This window comes from Typopeltis vanoorti, chromosome 18 (genome assembly GCF_054136105.1).
Source record: "Typopeltis vanoorti isolate ZY-2024b chromosome 18, IOZ_Tvanoo_1.0, whole genome shotgun sequence".
Lineage (NCBI taxonomy): Eukaryota > Metazoa > Arthropoda > Arachnida > Uropygi > Thelyphonidae > Typopeltis > Typopeltis vanoorti.
In genome coordinates, this window is record NC_143566.1 from 64355842 (window position 1) to 64382585 (window position 26744).

General features: G+C 36.4%; 2 protein-coding genes across 4 annotated transcripts in view; one reads left to right on the top strand and one right to left on the bottom strand.

Annotated features, from left to right (window-relative positions):
- Positions 1-16938, bottom strand: part of LOC150096721 (uncharacterized protein KIAA2013 homolog) — a 401644-nt gene extending 384706 nt beyond the window's left edge. Inside the window, exon 1 of one of the 3 annotated variants that reach the window (XM_090407839.1) lies at positions 16801-16938. The gene's annotated coding sequence lies outside the window, so the exon portion shown is untranslated. Of the gene's footprint in view, positions 1-16279; positions 16299-16598; positions 16713-16800 lie in introns of those variants that run through there. The other 2 variants (XM_090407838.1, XM_090407840.1) reach the window with 2 other exon arrangements.
- Positions 16856-26744, top strand: part of Zir (dedicator of cytokinesis) — a 667641-nt gene continuing 657752 nt past the window's right edge. The window contains exon 1 of the mRNA XM_090407837.1: positions 16856-16984. Within this exon, the coding sequence (XP_090263963.1) occupies positions 16944-16984 (41 nt within the window). The 5' untranslated portion in view covers positions 16856-16943. The remainder of the gene's footprint in view (positions 16985-26744) is intronic.

Consider the following 26744-nt stretch of genomic DNA (forward strand, 5'->3'; position numbering starts at 1 on the left):
CCACAGAGTCAAAAGCCTTACTATAGTCAAGGAATAAAGGTAGACATTCTTTTGATATTCCTGTGCTCTTTCTATTATCCATCTCACATTGGCAATCTGATCTCTTGTTTCTCTGCCTTTTTGAAATCCTGCCTGTTCATCTGGCATTTCTCTCTTCATGAGTGCTATAGTGCCATTCCCTAAGCCATGTACTTGTGATCCAAATTTGCTGACATAGAGCTGTTAAATTTTACCTGTCTCTTCTCCCAGGGCTTTGAGCAGCTCAATAGGTATTCGATCCCCCCTCCTGGTGCTTTCTTACTGGACAGCTGTAGAGTGTCCACCCCACTTCACTCTCCAATGGTACTGGCTCCTGTGTATAATTCTACTCTTCAAATTTCTCAGTAATTTTGAAGTCATTTCAAGGGATACAGATAACTGTATCCCTTGAAATACAGACAATTTTTCTTTCAGACAGCTGTATAAAACAAACAAACTACTTAGTTTGTTTGTTTTATGAATGACTTGCAAATTCCATTGGATGCATATGACAGATGTACCAACTTAGAAAAAAAAAAATTCTTGTCGATAGTGTTGCTATCTATGGTCGAGGCCAAGAATTTTTCAGACTACCCTCGAATAAGGATTTTTTTTATGCCTGTCACTCCATAGTCCTTAAATGTTCTTTTCATTCTTCCACCTTTGGTATGCTTAGGAGTATGCTGAGTGGTGTTCCTCATAGTCAGAGCATTGCTCTTATAGACTTTATCTTTACTCCCACATTGAGCACAGATGGCAGAGTCATGACAAGCAGTTAAGAATGATCACATTTCTGACATTATTATTATTATGTGACACCTCCAGGGAGTCCAAAGACTCATCGAGGGAGAGTGTGCCAACAGCATCGAATGATTGATCCCCTTCCAACTACTAACCACGCTCAAACTTGCTTAAATTTTTGCATGAGCCAGAGGCTCTACCAATCGATCAACCTTTGCTGGCAATTTCTGATATTTAAAGAGGTGTAAATGGTTCAGGATATAGACATACTGGACAGTTGAGATAACCTGCTTTGACAGATGTTGATGGTTTTGGTTTCTTGAAAGTAAGGATGATGTTCCTTTATATATATATATATACATATATATATATGTATATATCTAACCCACACATGAAAGGCCTCAAGACTTACAGCACATTAGTGCCACTTGTGGGCAAGATGAAAAGAAGAAGGAATCTGTTCACATTATATTTGAACAGCTAAACATCCCTGCTGAACATCGAACAGCTAAATGTTCCTGGTGGGAATGAGATGCCTACTAATACATTTATTCCAGCGATGCTCCAGCACCATTATCCCATCCCTGTAGTGGTTCTCAGTAAGATCTGCAAAATACCATTCTATAGCTGCAATCACCTCTTGATTCGAAGAAAAACACTATTCTATGAGGAAGAGTTTTAGTTTGGGGAAGAGATAGAAATCAGAGGGAGCGAAATCTGGGGAATAGGATGGATGTTCCAACAATTCATAGTGCAGATCCCTTAATTTTCCCATTGCCAAAACACCTTTGTGGGCAGGTGCATTGTCCTGATGAAAGATGATTTTTTTTCTTCTGCAAACTGGGTCTTTTCTCACAAATTTTTTTGTCTAGCCTGGTTAAAAGATCGGAATAATATTCCCCGGTTATTGTTTACCCTTTTCAAGATAATTAATAAACAAAATGCCTTTAGCATCCCAATGATCACATTTCTGACACCAATGACACCTTTCCTGCTGATGGAACCAACTTTGTCTTCTTTGGCGTTAAACAACCCGGCTTTTGTCCACTGTTTTGACTGCTGTTTGGATTCTGGTGTGTCATGGTGAATCCAAGTCTCATCCATAGTAATAAATCGCACAAAATTCTTGTTAAAAAGCTCCAACATACGCTCTCCATTGAGATCTGTCTCTGGCCATATCTTTCAGAATTTCCAGGCACATTCCAGTTGCTTCTTCAACTCTATCCACCCATCTAATTCTTGGTCTTCCTCTTCTCCTACTTTCATCAACTTTAGTTAGCATCATCATCTTCTCCAGTCTGTCATTTGCTCACATAATATGTCCAAAGTAGGACAATTTTTGCTTGATGATCATAGCTTCGAGAGAGCAATCTGGCTTTATTCTGTCTATCACTGATTTATTGGTTTGCTTTGTAGTCCATGGTATTCTTAGTAAACGTTTCGAAAGCAATAATTCAAATGCATCTATCTTCCTTCTTTCAGGGTCCAACTTTTACATCCATACAGTATACCACAGGGAATACCACTGCTTTCACGATTCTGATTTTTGTTGCGAGGTTAATATCTTTATCTATAAGATTTTGCTTAAATTTGTGATTGCTTTCTTTCTGAGTAATAATCTTCTTCGGTACAATACCCATCTTTATGAATTCAGGATCCTAGGAGCACAAAATTGTTAACTACTTCCATTTTCTCCAAATCTACTTCAAAATCATTAACTTCACATGTTGCCAGAACGTTTGTCTTTTTGAGGTTAAGTTTAAGGCCATATTTAGCACTTTCTTCTTTAACTTTCATAATAAGTTCCTCCAAATCTTCTTTGCATTCTGCTAGCAAGGTGGTATCATCTGCATACCTCAAATTATTAATATGTCTTCCACCAATTTTAATTCCAACTGAAGAATCCTCCAGCCATGGCATTCTTAAAATGTATTCGCTGTACAAGTTAAACAGGTATGGAAATAAAATACATCCTTGTCACACCCCTTTACCTATTGTGAAATATTTAGTTTCTCCAAGATCTGTTTGAACAGTAGCTTCTTGTTCATAATAAAGATTCCTCAGAAGGATAATGAAATGCTCTGGTACTCCCATTGTCCATCTCACATTGGCGATCTGATCTCTTGTTCCTCTGCCTTTTTGAAATCCTGCTTGTTCATGTGGCATTTCTCTCTTCATGAGTACTATACTGTCATTCCCTAAGCCATGTAGTTGTGATCCAAATTGGCTGACATAGAGCTGGTAAAATTTTACCAGTCTCTTCTCCCAGGGCTTAGAGCAGCTCAATAGGTATTCCATCCCCCTCCTGGTGCTTTCTTACTGGACAGCTGTTGCAGTGCCCACCTCACTTCACTCTCCAATGGTACTGGCTCCTGTGTATAATCCTGCTCTTCAAATTTCTCAGTAATTTTGGAGTCATTTCAAGGGATACAGATAACTGTATCCCTTGAAATACAACCTTTTGCTTCAGACAGCTGTATAAAACAAGCAAACCACTTGATAGAATGACTTGCAATTTCACATGAATGCTTATGACAGATGTACCAACTTAGAAAAAAATAAATCTTGTCAATAGTGTTGCCATCTATAGTTGAGGCCGAGAATTTTTCAGACTACCCTCAAATGAGAATTTTTTTTATGCCTGTCACTTCATGGTCCTTAAATTCATGCAGATCTCCTCATCGGAAACATCAAGGCAGTTCCACTCTGATATTAAACCTATAGAAAAGTTAAAAGTTTTGTGGTGGTAACTGTAATTGATATTCCTCCAATAGATATTGCAATGGATAATTTTTCTGATACTGCTACTGTAGCTGCATCAATAAGGATATCTCCTGCATGCAGTTTCATTGCAGAATTTGGAGATTCTGCCAAATCTTCCAACTCTTCTGAATAACGAAGGGTGACCATTTTCCAAGTACACATTCCCCTGTTGAATGCAGTATTAAAAAAAGTGTTGTATTTGTAGCAGCTTCTGATGTTTTTTGTTTCTTAATTTAGTTTACTGTTAATGATTCTATGGTTTATGAACCTGGTTGGGGCTTGTTGAGAGTCCCTGATAAAAGAGGATGAAAAATGATTCATACTCAAAAGGAGGATGATACCAGAGCCTCCTAACCAGCCTACCCATCCATGTAATGCATGGAGCACTACATGGATGCTAACTCTCCAGCAAGTAATCACAGTGAAAGGAGTGGAACATCAGGGATACCATGGATGCTATACAAGCACCACAGCAAACTTTGGTCCTGTCCCTGAACCATAGGAGAGGAGACTTACTGCAACACTTTTGATCCTTGCAGGCAAGCTCATTAGCCAATTGATCCTGGCTGCATCATCCAGGAGTGTCCATCTTGCTAAAGCAGAAGCAAAGTAGTGCAGGACTACTGGGATCCTCCTTTTTGCATGTCCATTGGTTGCACTGCATAGCAAACATGCCAGCAAAGCATTGGATGTCAGTGATGGTATTCTGAAAGACAAGATAGTAAAAAAAAAGACTCAGGAGATGTAGAGTGAAGAATATGAGAAAAAAACATAGCAAAATAATAAGGATGAAAAGGACCAATAGCAACACTGAGAAGTTCCCTCCACCATGAACAGGTGCCTCACATTAAGGGGTATTATCTAAGTATTTCCATGGAGTTGAAATGTATTGTGGGAGGCTTGCATATGTATGCTTATTCACTGACAATGCACTCTAATAGGTATCTCAGGCAATCCTTATTCACTTATCTCAAAAAATTTCATTTCCACCCTTTTACTAAACCACCTAACCACCCTTTTACTTAGAGAGACGAATTTACTAGCAATCACACTAAGCACAGATTTACAGCTCACTGGGGTGAAGGACATCAAATCTGACCAATTAAAAAAAGTGTTGACAATTAGTATACAAAAATTACTATATATAAAAAAACAACAACAGAACACGAGTAAGAACACCTAAGGCCTTATCACTAATGAAGAATTTGAACAGCTTATATTAAATGAATAAACAATTGAAACATACAGCTTTGGACAGGTATCCAATACTGATGCCTATATTAACACACACACACCATAAAATGAAAGTACATGTTTCAAGCTGCTGAACTGTTGAGATAACTTACCTCCTCTCGGCAGTATCAGTGTTGCTTTTTAGATAAAGAAAAGTTACAAGTTTGTTTTAATATAAAAAAAAAAAACACATTACAAGCAGAGCCTTTGTAGCTCGCTCAGTATAAACGAAGCCCTTTGGTTGGAAAGAGCTGGGTTTTAAGGATCTACGATGTGAAGAACCTTTATCAGGACTTCATTTATTAGGACACAGAGTTCTTAATCAGAGACACTAAAGACAGAAGTAAATTTGCAAAGGTGGTCACTGAACTCCATTAGGAAATAGAACTTCAAGAAGAAGAGCCAATTTGTAGTCAAGAAGGACTATTGGCATTAAGAGCTGAGTAAATCATTAAAAACTACTGAGGCCAGACTGCATCTGTCCTAACAGACAACATCAGGACAAGCAACATCAAAATTGAAAGAGAAGTGAGACAAGGATATGTACTGTCTCCACTTCAGTTTAACATCTACTCAGAAGTCATATTTTTCAAGTCATTAGAAGGAAAAAAGGACAGGGTAATCATAAACGGCCAATTAATAAATAATTAATAAATAACCAAAGAAAATCCTAGGGAATTTTTTTAGGTATGTGGCCAGTAGGAGGAGAAATGATGGTGGAAGAATGATATAGTGGGATAAAAATGGGAATAGAGTGACATAGTGGAATTGTTCAATGAACACTTTATTAAGATCTTGGAGAAAGTAATGAAGGACCGTATACAGCATTGGGCAGATGAGACTAATGTTATCTGTGAGAGTCAACATGGATTTGTGAAGGGGTGCTCTTGTTTTAGCAATATGCTTGCCTTTTATAATAAAGTTACAAGAGCAGTAGATGAGGGAAAGGCATATACTGCCATTTTCTTATACTTAGCGAAGGCATTTGACAGGGTGCCACATGATAAGTTGATATTTATGTTGCAGTAAATGGGTCTGGATGTCAGATTGGTCAACTGGATTCAGCCCTGAAAGAGGATTTGAATAAGCTAGATAGATGGGGGGGGTAATGTCAGTTTAATGCAGCAAAATATAAGGTCTTGAGGTTTGGGAAACATCGATGGGACACTGCATACTTTATGGGAGGAGCTATACTAGAAGAAGTAGAGGAGACAAGAGATCCGGGGTTGACGATTGATAGAAACCTGAAATTTAGCGGACATATTGCAAAGCTGGTGAAGGTAACACAGAGGATTGCTGCAATAATGAGAAGGATGCTAGCCTGCAGAGATAAAACAGTTATCATTCCATTGTATGGGCTCCTGATCAGACCACACTTGGATTATTGTTCTCAGATTTGGTCCCCAGGATTTGAAGGTGATAAATTAACTGTGGAAAAGGTACAAAGGCGGATAACAAAGATGGTTTCAGGACTGTACAATGATAGTTATGAGGATCGGCTGAGGGAATGTGGACTGCAGAGTTTGGTGGATAGGAGAGGTGATATGATTGAGACATTTAAACTATTGAGAGGTGGTTACAGGGATGACACTGGGGAGTTCTTTCGCTTGGTTGAACAGCAGGAAGGAGTGATGACAAGAGGCCATCCCTGGAAGTTACGAAAGGAAACTGTGAGAAAGAGGGTGAGGAGTGGTTTCTTTGCATGGAGGGTGGTTGAACCATGGAATGCATTGCCTAATGGAGTGGTGAGAGCGAGAACGGTCAATGAGTTTAAGGAGTGGTATGATAGACTTTGTGTTTCTTAGGAGGGGGGACCTCCCAAGATGAGTCTTTTGACTCCATGGAGGCCTGAATAATAATAATAATAATAATTACAACAAATATTGAAGATCTTCAACTACTCCTAGAATGTGTCAGCAAAGAAAGTATAAAAGTGGGCCTAAAAATTAACACCAAGAAAACAAAATTTATGATAATAACATCAACCCTTCAATAAAAGCTGACTTAATTCTAAATGAAAATAAAATTGAATAAGTTAACAAATTCAAATACCTGTCTAAATGGAAGTTCAGACTGTGAAATGGAGATGAGATCAAGAATTGAAATTGCAAGACTGTCCTTTATAAACATGAAACCCATTTTATGTAACAATGACTTAAACATTGAAATTCAAATAAGAATGATGAAGTGCTACGTGTGGTCAAGTTTACTATACGGAGTTGAAACATGGGCATTAAAAGCAAATGCAATAAAAAAACTGGAAGACTTTATTTGAAACGTGGATATTTAGAAGGATGCTGAAAATCTCATGGGCAGAAAAAACAAAGAATAAAGAGGTACTGAGAAGAATAAATAAAAATCAACAATTAATCAATATTCTGAAAAGAAGAAAAACTGCCTACTTAGGACATCTAATGAGAAACCATAAATATATAACATTTTCCAGGTAATACTAGAAGGTAAAATCAACACAAAGAGAAAACCCTTGAAGAATAAAAATATCATAGCTAGACAATATAAAAAACTGGACTAAACTAAACACAGAAGTAAATTTGCAAAGGTGGTCACTGAACTCTGTTAGGAAATAGCACTTCAAGAAGAAGAGCCAATTTCTAGTTGAAAAGGATTATTGGCAAGTTGCACGTGCAAGCACACACACACACACACACACACACACACACATCTGTAGTGCAACTGGAAGAATGACGGTATGTTGTGAACTATGGTTAAAAAGAGCCTAAGTTCGATTCTTGTCATGATGAGAGGATCTTTATGTTTTTTTTTTCAATCGAAGGTGAGTTAGTCTATCTCATATAGACTAACTCTATATGAGATAGACTAACTACGGATAGACTAATACGGACAAATTGGCCTTGAGAATGCATGCAGTTTACAGACAAAAAATACTAGTTATAGTAGTGTAGGTAATGATGGTAGTGTTAGTTTAGTTGGTAGAAACGGAGAGTAGCAGAGTAGGAGACCTCTCCCGATGAGTCTTTGGATTCCTGGGAGGTGTCAAGTAATAATAATACTTTTATTTTCCTGATTAATTTGTAGAAATATCTTCTTTGCTGGCTTTTCCACACTGATAAAGGTTCCTTTCATCAATATCATCAGCATATTACAAAATTGGTACATACCCTTCATATGTATTGGAGCAGACAACAGATTCTGAATTTTAATCTAACAGTGTTTCCCACATTAGCTATAATTAGGAAAATAAGTTCCTGTGGAATCTGTAATTCCTCTAACGCAATTTATAGTATATAAATTCTATTCTGTCTATATTGCCATATATTACTAGATTATAATCTAGGAAGAGGAGGTGTATTTTGGTTTTTAATTTATTGCACTTTTCAAGTATTTGGCATACACTGAAATTCTAATCACTTCTGGATCATCTTGACAGGATCCACACTGACAGTTGCTAATGGCACTGTTCTTTATGAAGGAAGAAAGTCTTGCAAATAAAATACTATAAAAGACTGTAGGCAATGTACAATAAACCAATTCGGCTATAGGTTAGGAATTATTACGTTATTTTTGAACAGAGGTATATGATACTCCAAATAAATTCCATTCCTCTAAGAATTTCATTATTATAATCATAATTATTATTATTCAGGCCTCCATTGAGTCAAAAGACTCATCATGGGAAGTCCTTCCTAGGAAACACAAAGTCTATCAAACCACTCCTTAAACTCATTGACTGTTCTCGCTCTCACCACTCATGAGGCAATGCATTCCACGGTTCAACCATCCTCCATGCAAAGAAACCACTCCTTACCCTCTTGCTCACAGCTTCCTTTCATAACTTCCAAGGTTGGCCTCTTGTCATCACTCCTTCCTGCTGTTCAACCAAGCAAAAGAACTCCCCAGTGTCAACCATGTAACCACCTCTCAACAGTTTAAAAGTCTCAATCATATCACCTCTCCTTCTATTTACCAAACTCTGCAGTCCACATTCCCTCAGCCAATCCTCATAACTAACATTGTACAGTCCTGAAACCATCTTTGTAATCTGCCACTGTAACTTTCCACAGTTAATTTATCCCTTCAAATCCTGGGGACAAATCTGAGAACAATAATTTAAGTGTGTCTGATCAGGGTCTTATATAAAGGAATGATAACTCTTTTATCTCTGTGGGTCAGCATCCCTCTTAGTATTGCAGCAATCCTCTGTGTTACCTTCACCAGCTTTGCAATATGTCCCCTGAATTTCAGGTTTCTATCAATATCAACCCCAGATCTCTCATCTCCCCTGCTTCCTCCAGTATAACTCCTCCAACACAGTATGAAGTGTCCCAAACCTCAAGACCTTACATTCTGTTGCATTAAACCAACACTCCCCCCCCCCCATTCATTTGCTATGTCCTTGCAGAGCTACCACATCTGCACTATTACTAATAACCCTTCCCAGCTTCACATCACCCGCAAACAACTGAATATCCCCCTGCAATCCACTGACAATGTCATTGATATAAAGGTTAAACAATATAGGTCCCAGTACTGAGACATATACCCTGTGGGACCCCACATGTAACCTTCTGCCTCCCTGAAACTGCCCCACCATACACAACTCTCTGATACCTATCAGACAGCCAATCCCGAATCCAGTTGACCAACCTGACATCCAAGCCCATGTGCTACAACTTAAATATCAGCTTATCATGTGGCACCCTGTCAAATGCCTTCGCTAATCCAAGAAAATGAAAGTATATGCCTTTCCCTCATCTACTGCTCTTGTAACTTTATTATAAAATGCTGGCATATTACTAAAACAAGAGCTTCCCTTAACAAATCCATGTTGACTCTAACAGATAACATTACCCAATGCTGTATACGGTCCCTCACTAATTTCTCCAAGATCTTAACAACTACTGATGACACAGAAATGGCATATAATTAGACACTTCCAGTCTGCTACTGCCCTTATGCAATGGTACTATCTTACCTTCCTTCTATTCCCTGGGCACCTTTCCCATAGCCAGACTTTCATTGAAAAGCCAGGTTCAAAGGCGCTGTCAGTTCTTTAGCAGATTCCATCAAAACTCGTGTGAAATACCATCCAGTCCCATAGCTTTACTGACATCCAGAGTACTTGGTATTTGGAGCACACTCTCCTCTTGCACTCTAAACCTTGAACCTGCCCTATTCCTCCAGTATTAAAATTTACTCCTCCCAGATGAAATACTCTAATAAACTATTCATTGAATAATTTCATTATGTCCCATCAGTCACTCTATTCCCAAATCTTGACAATAAGTCAGTACATATGTTTAGAATACCCTATACTCATGTTTATTAGTTTTTTTTATATAAAATCCATTCCTGAGGCCTTACTGTTCTTAATTTTCTAATAGTTGAATTTCTGAAATTGTTGGTGTGAGTTCAATTACTTCTAGGTATTCTTCATTTTTATATTATCCATTTCTTCCCATAGAGAATATTCCAATACTAATATATTCAACAGTTCATCAAACCCTCCTCCACCCAGCTTTCTATAATAATTTCATGCACGTTCAAGTTTTGTCCTCCTCGTATAATGCTAATCTTGGAAAAATCCAAAAGATTTCCTTCACTGTAAATCTTTTGGACTTTATTTGACAGAATGTCCTGCTTTACTTTTATTTTATTTTCTTTTTTGTACTTTTTTTTTTTTGGCCAAACAATATTCCTCTCTGCTTTACAGTTATAATTTCTTTGCGGTTTTATTCTATATGCATCAAATTTTTTGCTACAGCTATGTTTGCAATCTGAAAACCAATCAGTTTGCACAACTATCTACTTTTCCTAGAACTACATCTGCAATCATCAACATGACATCCTTGAAAGTGTCCTAAGTTTCAAAGACACTGTCAGATTTATTATTATTATTTCTCAGGAATCTCCATGGAATCAAAGACTAATTGTGGGAGACCCACTACTACCATTGTTCAGACCACAATACATACCATCTCTCTCTCTCTTTCTCTCTTGAAATTCACCAATGAAACACCCACAACCACCTCTGGCAACCCATTCCACCCACTCACCACCCTTCAAGCAAAAAAATCTAATCCTAACCCTTGCTTACACAGGATTCTAACAATTTTCAGGGGGGGGGGGTGATGCTTTGTTCTCCTCTTCCTGCCATGTACTGAAAAAAGTCTTTGATTTCAGTCAATCCTATAAAACTCCTTTAATAGCATACATGCTTCTATTATGTCCCCTCTTATTCATCTATCAGCTAGTTTTTCAATTTCACTTCAATCTATTCTCATAAGGAACATTTCATAGACCTGTCATAATCTCAGCCATTCACCTCTGAATTCCCTCCATCATTCATCCCCACAAAATTCAGGGGACCAGATCAATGTACAGTAGTTCTATATGTGGTCTTATTACTCACATTATATAAAAGATGAATAACAAGCTCTTTATCCCTGCTTGTCAGTGTGTTATTAAAGACGTAATCTGATGTGGTCACATTTGCAATATGTGTGCTGAATTTCAACACCCTCCATAATAATCCCCACATCCCTAGCGTCATCAACATTTCACAGATATATTCATGAATTCTCCCAATGTATCTGGCTTTAACTTCTGGTTCCTTCAGTCTTTCATTATTAAACTTTCTAGCATAGGATTTATACATTTTCCTTGTATTTGAGATCTGGCTTGTGATTCTAGATAATAGTCAAAATCAATGTTTTCCCCTCTAAAGGATCTGACATCCATCAAACCAGACAGATGCCTTGCAGCCTACTATAAGATAGTCCATTTCATTAAAAATATTTTGGTAGGGTAGTTTCCAGGTCATTTTATGAATGTTTTTTACCACTGATTACCATATTTTGTAAAGAAGCAAGATGATCAATCTGGTCCCAGTGTCATTACACTCGGTATGCAAAGTATATTTTCCAATAATTAGCTGTATGTATTTGCCTTTGCCTATCTTGGTATTCATGTCACCTATAATTATTTTAATAATCTTTCACAGTAACTCCCCATGATTTAATCTAAATCATCATAAAAGAAGTCACATCAACATTGTTCTTTTCTTTCGCATATACATAAGTAATGTTGTAGTTAAAAAACTGTTCTCTGATTCATAATCTCAACATTCTAGGTGATTTTGTTTTCAAAGTCCATGATAAGACCTTTTATTCTTATATTTATAATGAAACTTACAATTATGTGATCTTTCTTTTGACAGCTATAACATAGATATTATGTAGTTAATAAAGTTAAAACATAACATGACAGAAAAATTGGGTTTTAATTGGTCAGAAATTTGATACAACTATTAACCTACTAGTTTTGCCATGTTAACTGGTGACCTCTTCTGGGTTAGATAAATATGCATATAACAGCTTAAAACAAAACGAGCTTAGGTTAGAAATCAATACATAACTGAAAGATGAAAAAATATCAAACTCATAGGAAGCATTACACAAATGCATGGAGCATGGCTGTTAACACTTGGTCAGTCACTGTTAAGCAAGCATGTCCTATATTATATTATTTGGTATATAGTGGTCGAAAATAATATTCATCAAAAAGTTTAAAAAAAAAATAAATAAATAAAAAATCAGCTAACGCCTTTTATTCCCGTATAGGGAGTAGGCGAGGTCATTTTAGCCCTATATAACTTTTGGAGACTAAGTAGGCAGTTCAATCTCCACTGGTACCCAATCAGAGATAGCTAACCCATGACTATCATTAATTATTCAGCACACAGTGAAGAGAGACGGCTCAACAAGTGCCACCATCTCATGGTCCCTAACACAATATATTTAATGTCTGAAATAGTGTGGGTTCTACGGTCGAGTTTCTCGAGTTTACGGGACGAAAAACACGAGTTTCCGGGAGAAAAAAACTCGCTTGCCCGTGCCAAAGATCGACTAACTCGGGAACTGGTCGAAAAAAGGCTTAGAAAAATTTCCTCTAGTCGCCAACTAGATTTGAAACCAAGAAGTCTTCCTTCGTGCTGTCAAGCACCGTGGTGTGCAAACACCACATCCACTGAGCTACACAGGCTCTAAAACATATAAAGAATAATAGAATTTATTAGCTCATATATATTTCTTCTTGTCACAAGGACATTATCAGGAAGAGAAGAGAAGATTGGTTGACAGCTTTCAAAACGGACATGACTCGTAGTATTTGTTTACTTACTTGTGTCTCGGTCACAGCTGAGAAAACAGGAGAATATACTATTACAGTTCAGGGGAAACAATGGTTAGTTTTTGTAATTCAAATACAGATTACATAACTCATTTGTTATTTTAAAACAAATAAATACATAACAAGCAGTTAATTGTGATTACTTTCCAAAATGGTTAAGATTTGGACTGTGTCAGTTCAAGGAAATAGATAATCAAATCTGAATAGATTTGAGTGCAGAATCTGTTTTACTCAAAAGTATTGTGTCCAGTGTCAATGGCATGAGATGCAAGGCCAGATTTATCAGATTTGAGAAATTTGATGTAGTTTTGATGGTCTTGATTTCTAATCACAGCAGAAAGACTGGTCTGTCCATAATGACAATGTTGACATGAACAGAGTATACTTGGACACCAGACAAAAAGAGAAATTGTAATTTATCCTTGCTTGGTAGTAGAAAAGAAGATGGTTTCTGAAACGGTGTGAAGATGGGACAAGATTATATTGCAAAGAACATGTGCTATCTCTTGTGATGTTTCTTTAAGGTAGGGTACAAAACACTATTTTATTTATTTATTTTTTTTTTAATCTCATTGCAGTTTGGTTGAGGAATTACATTTATTGATAATTTTCTGGGTGGCATCTTGGTCATAACTATTAGTGTTCTGGTGATTTTAATTTTTATATTAATTCTTCCAAAAGAAGCAGAATAGATGGAGTGAGCTCAGTTTATTAAAGGGTCTGTATTCTGCTTTATCTCTTTCACAGATACCTCATGTGGAAATTATGGTAAATTCAGAAAAAGTCATCTAGATGAAGTAAACAAATAAGGTCTGAATTTGCCCAAATTCTATACAAAAAAAAACTTACTTCCCTTCATGAATATGCTTCTCAGAACTACAAGTTATTCATATTATACTTGACAATAAATTTATATTCTTCTTTACTCCTTACCCAAGTGTAAGCAAAGTTAACACATGAAGTATCCTCATGACAGGTCTACTGATGTGACGCTGTTGACTTCACATCAGCAAAGCATGGATGGCATCCATATACTGTACTTCCTGACAAGTACAGTATATTGCTATTCATATGGGAAGAGTCAGTCACTACTCAGATTGGTTTCAACTTTGATAAAGGTTGAAACTAATCCAAACCAAAGATATTAAGGTTGACTTAATGCAGAAGCCAAATATTATCCTTATACAAGTAGTAAAATGATGTAGCACAATCTTATTAAAACACTCTGGATCAGATAAAGTTGTAAGTTTTTTCACTTGGTTATAAACTATATAATACTTGATAATAAAGTACATTCTTGTTTTAATATTTACCATAAGCATAACAGTATACATCCAAAAGGAGATGTGATTTACATTACAGGATACTAAGGCAATTATGTGAAATTAACAACCTCTATATAAAAGACTAGTCGTAAAGATACTTTTATAAGCAAACTTTGTTTACACTTGGGTAAGGATTCAAACAATATAATTTCTTATCAAGTATATTACACTTTAGAACCAAACAAAAAAAATCTTCCTACCTACAAAATTTGTTCCTTGAACTACAACAGTAATACTGTCATCACTAGAGCTGATAAAAGGTAATGACACTATTCTGATGAATACTATAAAGTAGAATCATAAACTCAATATATTACTCCACAAGCTCCATAGCTAAGATTGCAATAACAATGCCATTTGGTTAGAAAAACTTGGGAATTGAATCTTCTCTAGGACAAATCTTTATAAGGACTTTTCAACTGAAGGTGAGTTAGCTGGTCTCATTTAGAGGCAACAGATTTTTTTCATTCTTCCAGAAACTTGGACTTCATTCCAGCAAACAAATCAGAAGAACATAAGCAATTTATAGGCAAAAACAGAGCAATGGGCTAGTTGTTGAAAGTTTCTCTCTTGGTTAAACTATAAGTTAAAGATTCCAAGAAATTAAATTCTTGGTTTCATCCTTTATCCAAGTACAAGAAAATAAAGTTTGCAGGTGAAGTAACTTCACAACTGGACTGGACTACTTGTACATAGAGGCTAATGACTTCACATCAGTTGCCTTAGTATGCCATAATGCAAGGCACATATCCTTACACACATGCATAATGATATACATTATGGATACTAAGGCAACTGATGTGAAGTTATTAGCCTCTATGTACAAGTAACCCAGTCATGAAGTTACTTCATGCACAAACTTTGTTTGCTTGCACTTAGATAAAGGATGAAACCAAGAATTTAATTTCTTGGCATCTTTAACCCTTAGACCAATGGGCATAACATTAATAACCTTATCCTACTGAATTAAGGTTATGGAAACCTCGATATCGGATAAGGCATGGGTCTTTTGAAGTCTGAAAAAGACAAAAAAAAAAAAATAAATAAATATATATATATATATATATACACACACACACACACACACTGTGTAAGCACGTAAAATGTGTCTGGCTTTCAATAATTGAAAAGAATCATTACTCCGAGATATGAAAAACACATAATTTGAATAGTGAATTAATCTGTTTGCACTGTTATTCTGAATATGTTACAATTACAAATAATTAATAGCTTTCCTTCTATATTGTTTCAACAAATGCTGTCTATTTATGTATTATTCTTCAAATTCCTGATTTAATAACAGTATTGTTTTCATGTTTTTTGGTGGCTTATTAAAAAAAAAAAAAAGAAGCATGACCAGAAATATTAAGTACCATGCCAGAAACATAAAAAAATATCATATCGTGAATTTATGGGGAACATTCTCATTAATTTATCCAATACTATTTTCAGTACATAAAGGATGTAAACACTTAGGAAAAGACCTGGTAACACTCGAAATTCGAAAGTAAAATTGCCAGTTTTTCTATTGATTTCTGTTAAGTTTTCAAGACCATGCTTAATATTTCTGAGTATTTTCTTTTTAAATAAAGATAAATTTTAATAGAGAATTCCTAAGGAAGGATTGATTTTTTTAATATTTTTTTCTGCAATTCCAAATAAATAATACGCTAATCTCAGAAAACGGAATGATAAATGCAAATTCGCTGGCTAGTAATCAGTAGGTTACAGGGAGCATGCTGCTGTTTACTTGTCAATATGCTAACACATATAAGTATTAAAGCAAAAATTACGAACAGCTAACATCGATTTTCATTTGCCATGAAAAATAATTACATTCTTCTTTGCTTATGAAGTTATTCCAGAAGACAATAGTTTCATTACAAATTTTGCAGTCTGAATCGACATTATCTATAACCTAAAGAAGTCTGTAGTTCACTCTTCTGCACAAAGGGTGCTATACTTTCCCAATATATTTTTTACTTATATAAGCAAATAACTATAATAATTAAGCATTATTTTTGGCCTACCAAACAAGGCAAACTGAACTACTAATGAATCTATTTTTAAAGTAATACTGATGAAGAAAACGTCTTCCAGCAATTGTTTACTAGGCTAACTGCTCCTTGGTTCTTTCATTTTTTTCTTATTTTCGCGAAAAAAAAAAAAGAAAAGGAAATACATCGAAGTGATGCTATATTCTTTGCATTCGGATTATTACACAACTGTTTAGACATATTTTAATTTCAAGTTACAACTTATATCTTTTCTACAGACGATAGCGTTTCTATACAATGCATATGTCTCTGTTTGTGTATACACTTTTTTATATATACATATATATATTACCCTTCATATGGATGTCATTGATAGCCAAATGTACAATAATTATCCGGTGTTTTATATATGCTCATAAGCAGAACATAACATTACACGACAAGGAGGGGGGGGGGGGATCCAAAATACAAACAACTCGGAGCTGTCATATTTACATAAACTTTATCATACGGTGGTGACACCTCGTAGTAATCCAGTGATCATTAAAATTTACCTTTTTTTTTTTTAAAAAGAAAAAAGACGTCTTCTGACATTAAAGAGTTGTATAAAATATTTAACGCATACTAAAAACAAAATTTCATAATGTACTGATATTAAAATTTATAAGGAATACAATACAATACAGTAACACCAAGCATGGCAAGCGGACAAAGAGCTTTCGTTCAAAAATTAAGCAAGTAAGTTTTGACACGTGTCTCTAAAATGCGTTTTATCAGATTGATATGTTGGGAGTGGCAGGCTTTATATATAAAGTGACGTAATACAAACAAATTATATGATATATGGAAGAGCATAATATGTCTGGCTTGATAATTTATTCTCGTGACATTTAAATTTTACTTGAGTTTTTATGTGCAACTTGCTGTGAAGTTACTCACAGAAAATAGTCAGATTCCGAATTAAAGTACGTTAGGAAAATCAAAGTTTGCAGAAAACACTTCAAAGTTTGCAGAGAGGCATTCACCATTTATTGTACCTCTTTTGGAATAAACATAACACGCGCTGCTATGCAGTATCAATTCTTTAGTAGGCGAGAAACCTTTCCGTTTGTTAAATAAATAAATAGACTGATACACACATACTTTTGGCAATATTATGGCTAGGTTTCTTGAAAGTATAAAGAAGTACAATTTTTTTTTTTACTAGTTTTTGTATAGGCTCTGTATTTTGCATGCATATGCAGTATTGCATAAATTCAGTGATTGTGTTAATCTTTTACTCCACTTTCTGTGAAATCTCAATTTATTTATTTTTGAAAACTCACTCGTATTTATATTATCTAGCAAATCCTCTATAAGTTCATTCATTGTTGACATTTCTATACAGTCAGTCTTCCACCAAGACTTCAATAAAAGTTGATTCGTCTGGGTAGTGATCCTTCCCATATGCATAGCAATATATACACATCTGGAAGGAAGTATGTTTTGCATTATGGAATACTAGGAAAATTTATGTGAAGTCAGCAGACTGTATATACAAGTAAAGATACTTGTATCTTTACTTGTTGTGAAGATTCTTCACATAAAACATTCACATTACCATTACCCAAGTGTAAGTAACTGTGTTTACTTACACTTGGGTAATGATTAAAACTATAATTTCTTGTCAAGTACATTTTTTAACAAGTGAAAAAACTTCCCACATCAAGATTGAGTGCATTCCCACAGCTTGATAGATAAGTCTTTGTTCTTAGTGCTAACTAGGATTTAATTTTTTGTGCTCTGATGTCAAATTTGTTCAGCTGTAGGATTTATAATCAGGGTTCCTTTTGAAAGGAGGAAGTCTTCTTTCCTGTTCTAAAGATCAACCTCTTTAATTAGCCAAAAAAAAAAAAAAGAAGCCTTGGGACCAAAAAGTTTTTCTAGTTTGTAATTTAGAGATAGCATTCAATCCTGTAACATTCATAATCCATATCTACACACTACATAATCTTTGCATTGCAGATATGGTTGTATCAAGGCCAACTTTTCATTGAATTTTAGAGAGTTTAAAGGCTTCTTCTCTCCATGTATACATTAGTCTCACCCATGAGCAGGTTGTAAAAACAGTAAGGAAGGATAACTCTTCCAGAGAATAATGGTATTTAAATGTTCACCAGCTGCTGTTTGCCATTTTTTTTTGGATTCAAGAAATTATAGATTTTATTTCAGTAGAACCATACACATGGAAGTATACCAAAGAAACAGAAGGCAGGAATAGAATTGGTGAGATAGTAGTTGGAATAAGCTTCTGAGAATGGGGACTGTCAGTAGCGAGATTATCATCTGTCAGAATTTTTAAATGAGAGTTTTTGGTGCAATCATCCCATTGTGAGAATAATATTTGGAGATTGAGCTGATATAGGATTTGTAAAACAAAAGTAGCATCTTGAGCTGAACAAGGCATTGAATTTTTGGGGGTTATGGATGGAATGCATTATATAAGGAAAAGACATTAAATTGAAGTGAAGAAATCTTTTATTTTTGATGATTTGGATATTATCAAAAGAAATGATTGAAGTGAAGGAAGTTTTTTTTTTTTTTTTTTTAAAAAAAAGAATACAACTGTTTTGGTAGAAGAAAAGTATGGAGATCCGTGTTTAATACATTTAGTTAAGGAAGATCTTCATGCTTTGCTGCAAATTATTTTAAAAAATGAAGAGTAGGAGTAGAATATTCTGTTATTAGCAAAACTAGGAATGAGATTTAAATGCTGGGAGAGAAATAAAAAGACTGGCATGCTTATTTCAGTGGTAAAGAAATCTGCCAAGAAGTCATCTGCAGTGCAATGAAAATCTATCAGAAAGTACACTGAATCATCCTTTGTAATGTAGGATCAGATTCACTGGTTGTTCATGCATAAATTTCTCTAAATCCACTACACGCACACATCAAGCTCTTGATATCAGAAGTTTAGCAGGGCTCACCATACTTTTGGACTCTAATTATTAATCTCATCTGTCAAAATGAGGGCTTTTGATGCAAAGGCCCTCATTAAAAAGATAAAGATAGAAATCTGCCATCGAACAACCAGCACACTATTCTCATTATAGGTTTCTCTCTTAAAGGATAAAGTCATTAATAGACAATTTCTTCATCACATGAAATCCCATGATGGCAGATTTCTATCTTTGTCTTTTTGAGAATTTGAAAATAGGCTTGCATTTGTGAATATTGCAGAATAAATGCTACTTGTGATAATTTAGATTGGATATTAGTTCTAGAACAATCTTGAGGGAAGGGGGGGTGTCTATAAGGACTAAAGACTTTCTTGTATCAGAGTTATTTAAAATTCTTCTGATGGCTTTCTCTCAAATAACCAGAGGAGGTATGTGGTGCACTAGAAGTTGAGAGAGAAGAATATAATACTGGAAGATTATCTTTATATCCCGGTGAAAATTTACGATCAGATCCACTGGTTGTTAATGCATACATTTCCCTAAATCCACCACACACACACATCAAGAGATGCAGGATAAGCTTGGAAGATCTCTTTGCATTAGGAGTGTTAGATAAGAACACACACAATTTACAGACAAAAAAAAATAATAGTGGTGGTGGTGGTGGGAGGGGGAAGTAGATGGCATTGGTCTAGATGATGGTAGCAGCTAAGTGGAGACAGAAATTTAGAGTAGGTGCCCTCCCTCGAGGAGTCTTCAGACTTCTTGGAGGTGTCATGAAATAATAATAATTACTGTGCCATCAGGATTTTCAAGAATTTTGCTCAGTGACTTGGCACAGAATCAGAAGGCACATTCACCATTTCTACAACAGAGGAGTTTCCTTCATTTGACCCTTTCAGAACTTTTTTGTTGTTGTGATCGCTATTGTTGTGTGCTTTAGCATAGATTGAAAGTGAGCTTATGATTTTATGTCAAGTCATTTGTAATGTGCTAAATTCTACACTTGTATTGCCTTAACACATGCTTGTTAGAAAATCAGGACATAGAGGATTGGGCGCTGAAGACACTCATTGTAGCAAGAATTTTATCTGTAACTGAATCAGAGCAGTTATTTGAACTGTGGATAAAATAGAAATTATGAAGATGATCAGACCCTTTCTACATCTGATGATATAGAATGATCAGTTATTGTATTGAGCAAGATTTCACTAAAATGTGTGTCACAATTTGGTTAATCTTGTTTTGAAGCCAGTAGCCCAAAGTTTTGCAAGTTATTTTTTAATTTAAATTATAAAAGAAATTTAAACTATAAGGAGAATTTGTCTTGTTTCTGTTTTATCAGCAACAATGAAAAGGTTAATGATTAGTTTATTAGGATGTCTCATTTTGGTAAAGCAAATTCTGTTCATGGAGGGATGAAGAAGGTTGAAGAATTAGAAGTGAATGAAAAGGATTTATTCCAAATGCTGAACATTTTTGTTCCATAGACCAGATATGAATTCACCTTGCTGTTTAATGAAAATCTTGCAACTTAGTGAGTTGCTAAGGAGTCGAAGAAGGATGGGATAGTGGCATTGCATAAGGATTGTGTTAGAATGGAACATCAAACTATGGACCTATTTGTTTCTCTTGTGGTTGTTAACATTTTGGAAAAATTGTTAAGAGTGCATATACCCATCTTAAGGAAATGTTCCAAGGAATTGGCAATAGCATTGGCATACCTGATTAATAAAAGTCTTGAAACGGCACAGGTTCCAAAGGAATGGAAGGAGGGTAAAATTGGCCCACTGTATAAAGTGGTGATAAAGCTGTAGTTTCAAATTATAGGCTAATCTGTATATCTGGAGTTGTGGGTGAAGGTACTGAAGAGATTGGTGAGAAGTAAGATACAGAAATGGGTTGATAACAGCAGTATTTTCTGTAGTTATCAGCATGGGTTTTTTAAAGGGAGTTTCACTAACATATGTACTATAGCAAGGTGACAAATGCCTTGGACAGGGGAGATGTACATACAGTGGTGTACTTGAATTTTGCAAATGCTTTTGATAAACTGCCACACAACAAGCTCTTAAATAAATTGAAAGAGATGGGATTGGATAACAGACTTCCGAATTGGATCAGTGACTGGCTGTCAGAAAGGTATCAGAAAGTTGTATATGGGGGTGCAGTATCCAAAAAGAGAAAGGTCACTAGTGGTGCACCGCAGGGATCAGTTTTGGGGATCATCGTTGTTTAATTTTTACCTTAATGATATTGGAATTGGTTTAACTAGTGATATACAGCTGTTTAAAGATGATACAAAACTGAGGAGAGCAATGCAGAGTCATGCAGATGTTATGGCCTTACAAGAGGACTTGAATAGATTGCATGAATAGGCAGGTAAGTCGAACTGTCACTTCAGTGTTGTAAAGTGTAAGGTTTTGAGATTTGGTAAGCATTGATGAGATGCAAAGTATACACACTTGGCGGGGAAACTTTAAAGGAAGTAGAGGAGATGAGAGATCTAGGAGTAATGATGGACAAGGACCTTAAAATTAAGTGGCCACATTGCACAAGTTGTGAAAATGTCATATCGGTTAATGGCAATGATGTGAAGGACTCTGACTTGCAGAAATAGAGAGGTTATGATGCCATTGTATAAGGCTTTGATCAGACCTCATATGGATTGTTCTGCACAGATTCAGTCACTGAGTTTACATGGTGACGATTCATTCATTCATTTTGTATGGTGATTCAATGGCTGTGAGCCCCCTTTACGGGGAGGTATGGCATCACCTCAATCACCCCCTATTTTTATCTGGACTCCGGACCGGCATAGCTGACAATTCAGACCTATGGCTGGAGGGATTGTCTTAAGTATTCCTGACTGTATCCATGTGTGTTCACGGGGTCAGTTTTCCTGCTTGAGGGATGAAAAACCTCAGATAAACTGGAGGAAAACCCTGCTGTCCATGCCCAAGACCGGCTAACCTGGCTATGGCTGAGGAAGATCCTTAAGCTCCTCATGTCGTCGACAGGAATCGAACCTAGGGCACTCCTTCCCCAGGCATATGGTTGTGAAGCGCATAGCCACTAGGCTAACCACACGGTCATGGTGACAATGATATATTGGAAAGCGTCCAGAGAAGATTCACAAAGGTGGTCTTTGGAATGAGTATGAAACAGATTGAGAGAATGTAAATTCTCTCAATCTGTTGCAAAACCTTGTGAATAGGTGGAAAGGGGGGGTATGATTGAGACCTATAAGCTAGTTAGGGGTTGTTATCAGGCTAGCATGGAAGATATTTTTCGTAGAATGGGAGAGGGGGTAGAACGAGAGTCCATCACTGGAAACTGTATAAGGAGGGTGTGAGCAGAGGGGTGAGGAGAAGGTTATTTGCATGGAGAGTGGTTGGTGAGCAGAATGTATTGCCTGAGTGTGTTGTGAATGTAGACACATTGAATCAGATTAAAGCACAGTTGGATGAGCATTGTGTGCAATAGTGTGTACCTCCCACGATGTTTCCATAATTTGAAACATTGATTCCAAAAATGGGATCCACAGATGGAAAATTGCATAATCTCTTGGTGGAGCTGTACTGGAAGAAGTGGAGGAAGTAAGAGATCTTGGGATGATGGTAGATAAACTTAAAAGTCTTGAGGACATAAGACAAAGATTATGAAGATAACCTAGAGGATTGGTGCAGTGTTGAGGAGGACAGTTATAATCAGAGATAAGAGTGTTGGGTATTATATAAATCCTTAGCAGGCCACATCTATATGACTCTGCTCAGATGTGGTTACTAGGATTTAAAGGAGTTGAAGTAACTATATATAGAGAGAGTGTGCCATAACAATGATATGAAGGCTGCAGAACATTTCTTATGAAGATAAATGGAGGATATGTAATTTGCATAGTCTGGTGGAAAGAGATGAAGGAGTAATATGATTGAGACATTTAAGCTGTTGAGCAGTATTCACTGGGTTAACTCTGAGGAGATTTTCTATTTGATAGAATGAGGAGAAGGAACAAAAACAAAGCAAGAAGAACAAGAATCCAATTCTGGAAGTTGCAAAAAGAAATAGTGAGTAAGAGCATCAGAATTAAGGATCAGAATTTTTTTCCATGGAGAATTGTAGGAACATGGAATACATTGCCTGAGAAGGTGGTGATAGTGCATGCATGAATGAGTTTAAGGAGTGGACAATGATAGATAGATAGATTTTGTTCCCTAAGGTGGATCTCCCATGATGAGTTATGCCAATGTGGAGGTCCAGAATAATAATAACTTCCTTAGGCAGTAATGGAGGATATTATTATGATTATTATTTGACACCTCCAGGGAGCCCAAAGGACTCATTGAGGCAGGGCACTTGCTCTACACCTCTGTCTCCACCACTCAATCCACCAACTGACTGCAACTACACTAACACCATCTAACGCCGATCACCACCACTAGTATTTCCACAGACAATCACAAACATCTATGCTCACGGCAGGATTCGAACCCGTAGCCTTTTGGCTGGAGAGCGGATACACTAACCACTCGGCCAACTAGGCCAGCTATTTGTGGCTTGAGAATCTGGGATTTGATCAGTTCCTTAAAGGATGCTATTATATTGTGTGTTCAGGGTTAGGTACTGGTTAGAACTCGTGTTGAACTGTTAATGAAATGAAAACAGTATAAGGAATGATTATGTTTAATTCATTCTTTGTACTTTTATGGTGTAATCCAATATTTCATCTCGTTCAAACAAATATCTTCAGGTGAGTTATAGTATAAATTATAACCCCCTCTCCCCCCCCCACACACACACATAGAAGAAGCAACACATCCAAGTCTAGAGTCATGACTAGGAAGGGTATTAGTTGGTAACTTGGAATGCCTATGAATTACTGTTTGACATATTTTGGGAAGTTCAGCACATCTGTAGTTATTTTAATTAGATATCCAAGGCATCTGCTAGACCTGACTGTTCATAGTATGATTACTGATGTATTTTTTATCTGCTTCCAAGTGCATGTTTTCTGATCTTTTAGTTTGTCCATAGCAGTTTAGCTTTCGGGAACAAGGAACTCCATATAAAAAAAGGAACTGATTGTCCTTAGGAGAATGGATAAAGGCAGTTAGTTTTAAGTGCGGCTTAAAGGTATTAAAGGTAGAGATCATATCTTTTGAAAATGTTGACTATTTTTCTGACTTTATTTTGGATATATAGAAAGAATAGAGAGAAAAGAATGGGGGAAGAGTGTTACTGATGATAACTGATGAACTGCAACAAAGAGAGTAGAAGTTCAACTTCAGGACAGTGAAAATAGCACATTTGAGGCTATCTGGTGTGAGATAAAGGCCAGCAGAACAAAATATGCAGTTTGCTATAGACCAGGGGGAAACATTGATTGGAAGGAGGAGAGGACACATGGGACGAAGGAAATGGAATTTATGCATTTACTAAGGGATAATTACCTGAGATAGAATATGATGAAATATATACTAGGGGTTCAAGAACTTGATCTAGTAATTGCATCTGAGAATTTGTCTATAATGAATATGACCATGTTGCCACCAGTTGGTGAGAGTGATCATATGGTCTTGACCTGGGAGGTGACTAAATGTGTGGAATTTTCAGTTAAGATGGGGTGTATGTGGAATTACAGGGCTGGTAAGTATGACAAGCTTAGTAGATTGCTTAGGTTGGTGCCATGGCATGTAAAACTTCATGGGCTGGATGTTAATAGTGCATGGGAAGTGGTAAAGGAGTGTTTGAGGGAGGTAATGGCAGACTACATGCCTAGAGAGTAAATAAAGTGGTTAAATAGATGAATATCATCATTATGCTGGAGCTGCAAAAGAAGAAATAATTTTGGAGGGAATTTAAGGAGAAAGGTGACCTGCAGGCACATCATCAGTACAAGGCATAGGCCAGAAGGGTAATTAGTGTGGTAAGAAAGGCAAAAGCAGCGTATGAAAGGAAGTTGGCAATGAAGGCTAAAGATAATCCCAAACAATTTTTTTGATATGCTGCAAGTAAAAGAAAGAATGTATATGGTAGAATGATTTTCATGAATGCTGATGGTAGGAAGGTAACTGAATGAGTTAAAATAGTAGAATTACTGACTGGACATCTTGGCAAGAGTATATCATCCTGGTAGTGATATTGCAGGAATGAGAGAGCCAAAGGCTTATATGGGAACTGAGGTAAATTAAATGAAATGGAGGTGATATCATATTACAGAACCGTAATGTGAATACAACTGTGGGATTGAATGGTATACCAGCTCAAATTTTACGTGAAGTGGTGAGAGAATTGTTGGTGCACTTGATCATATTGTTTAATCTAAGTCTCAGCTCTGGGCTAGTCTGGAGGTGGTGGAAAGAGGGGAAAATAGTTCCATTGCATAAAGGAGGCTTCAAGACTGATGTAGCAAATTACCGACTGAGTTGTTGTGAAAGTGTTGGAGAAGTTGGTCAAGAGCAAAATACAGGAATGGGTAGATGGAAATGGAATACTCTATGGGGGGGCAGCATGATTTTGTGAAGAGTAGGTCATGCCTCAGTAACTTGCTCATGTTTTATAACACAATGATGTCCGAGTTGGATAAAAGTAATGGATTTACTGTGATACTGCTGGACTTTGCAAAAGCCTTTGACGTGGGAAATGAATAGGAGGGTGGTTAATGGAGAGATATCAGAGAGTTGTTTATTCAGGAGTAGAGTCCAAAAGAAGACCTTTGACTAGTGGCATAATGCAGGGTTCTGTTATAGGACTGCTACTGTTTAATTTGTACATCAAAGATATAGGAAAGGATCTGAGAGGAACTGTTGGGTTGTTTGCCGATGATGCAAAGTTGGGTAGAGCAATAGTTAATACAGATGATTTGGATACACTGGCAGTCTGGGCAAAGGAGAATGGATGTCATTTTAACTCCCTGTGACAAAATGTAAGGTTATGCATTTTGTTTGGGAAAAAGATTACCAACTCCATACCACATTGATGGAACTGTACTCCAGAAAATTGACGAGGCCAGAGACTTTGTAGTGTTAGTGGATAGGGAGTTAAAGTTTAGGGACACATAGCAAAAGTTGCTAAAGCAGGTCATCAGATTACATGGTTACTGAAGAATACTTTGATGGGCAGAGACAAGCAGGTTATTGTTCCTCTTTATTGAGCCTTGATAAGACTCATCTTGACTACTGCATGCAGATCTAGGCACCATGGTTTTTTAGTGATGAGGAGGAGAGGATCCAGAGGCAAGTGACCAAGATGGTAGCAGGTCTATAGAATGAATTTTACAAGAACAGGTTGAAGATTTGTGGGTTATAAAAACTGGTTAATAGGTAGGTGGAAAAGGGGTGATATGATTGAGACATACAAATTACCGAGGGATTTTTGCAAGATTAATTCAGAGGAAATTTTTCAGAACAGGTCTAGTGGTGGGAGAACTACGACCATCCATGGAAACAGTAAGAGTGTAGTTAGCAAGCGTGCTAGAACCAGGTTTTTTGCTTGAAGAATAGTGAATGAGTGGAATAGGTTGTTGCCAGAGTCTGTTGTGGGTGCCATGACTGTGAATG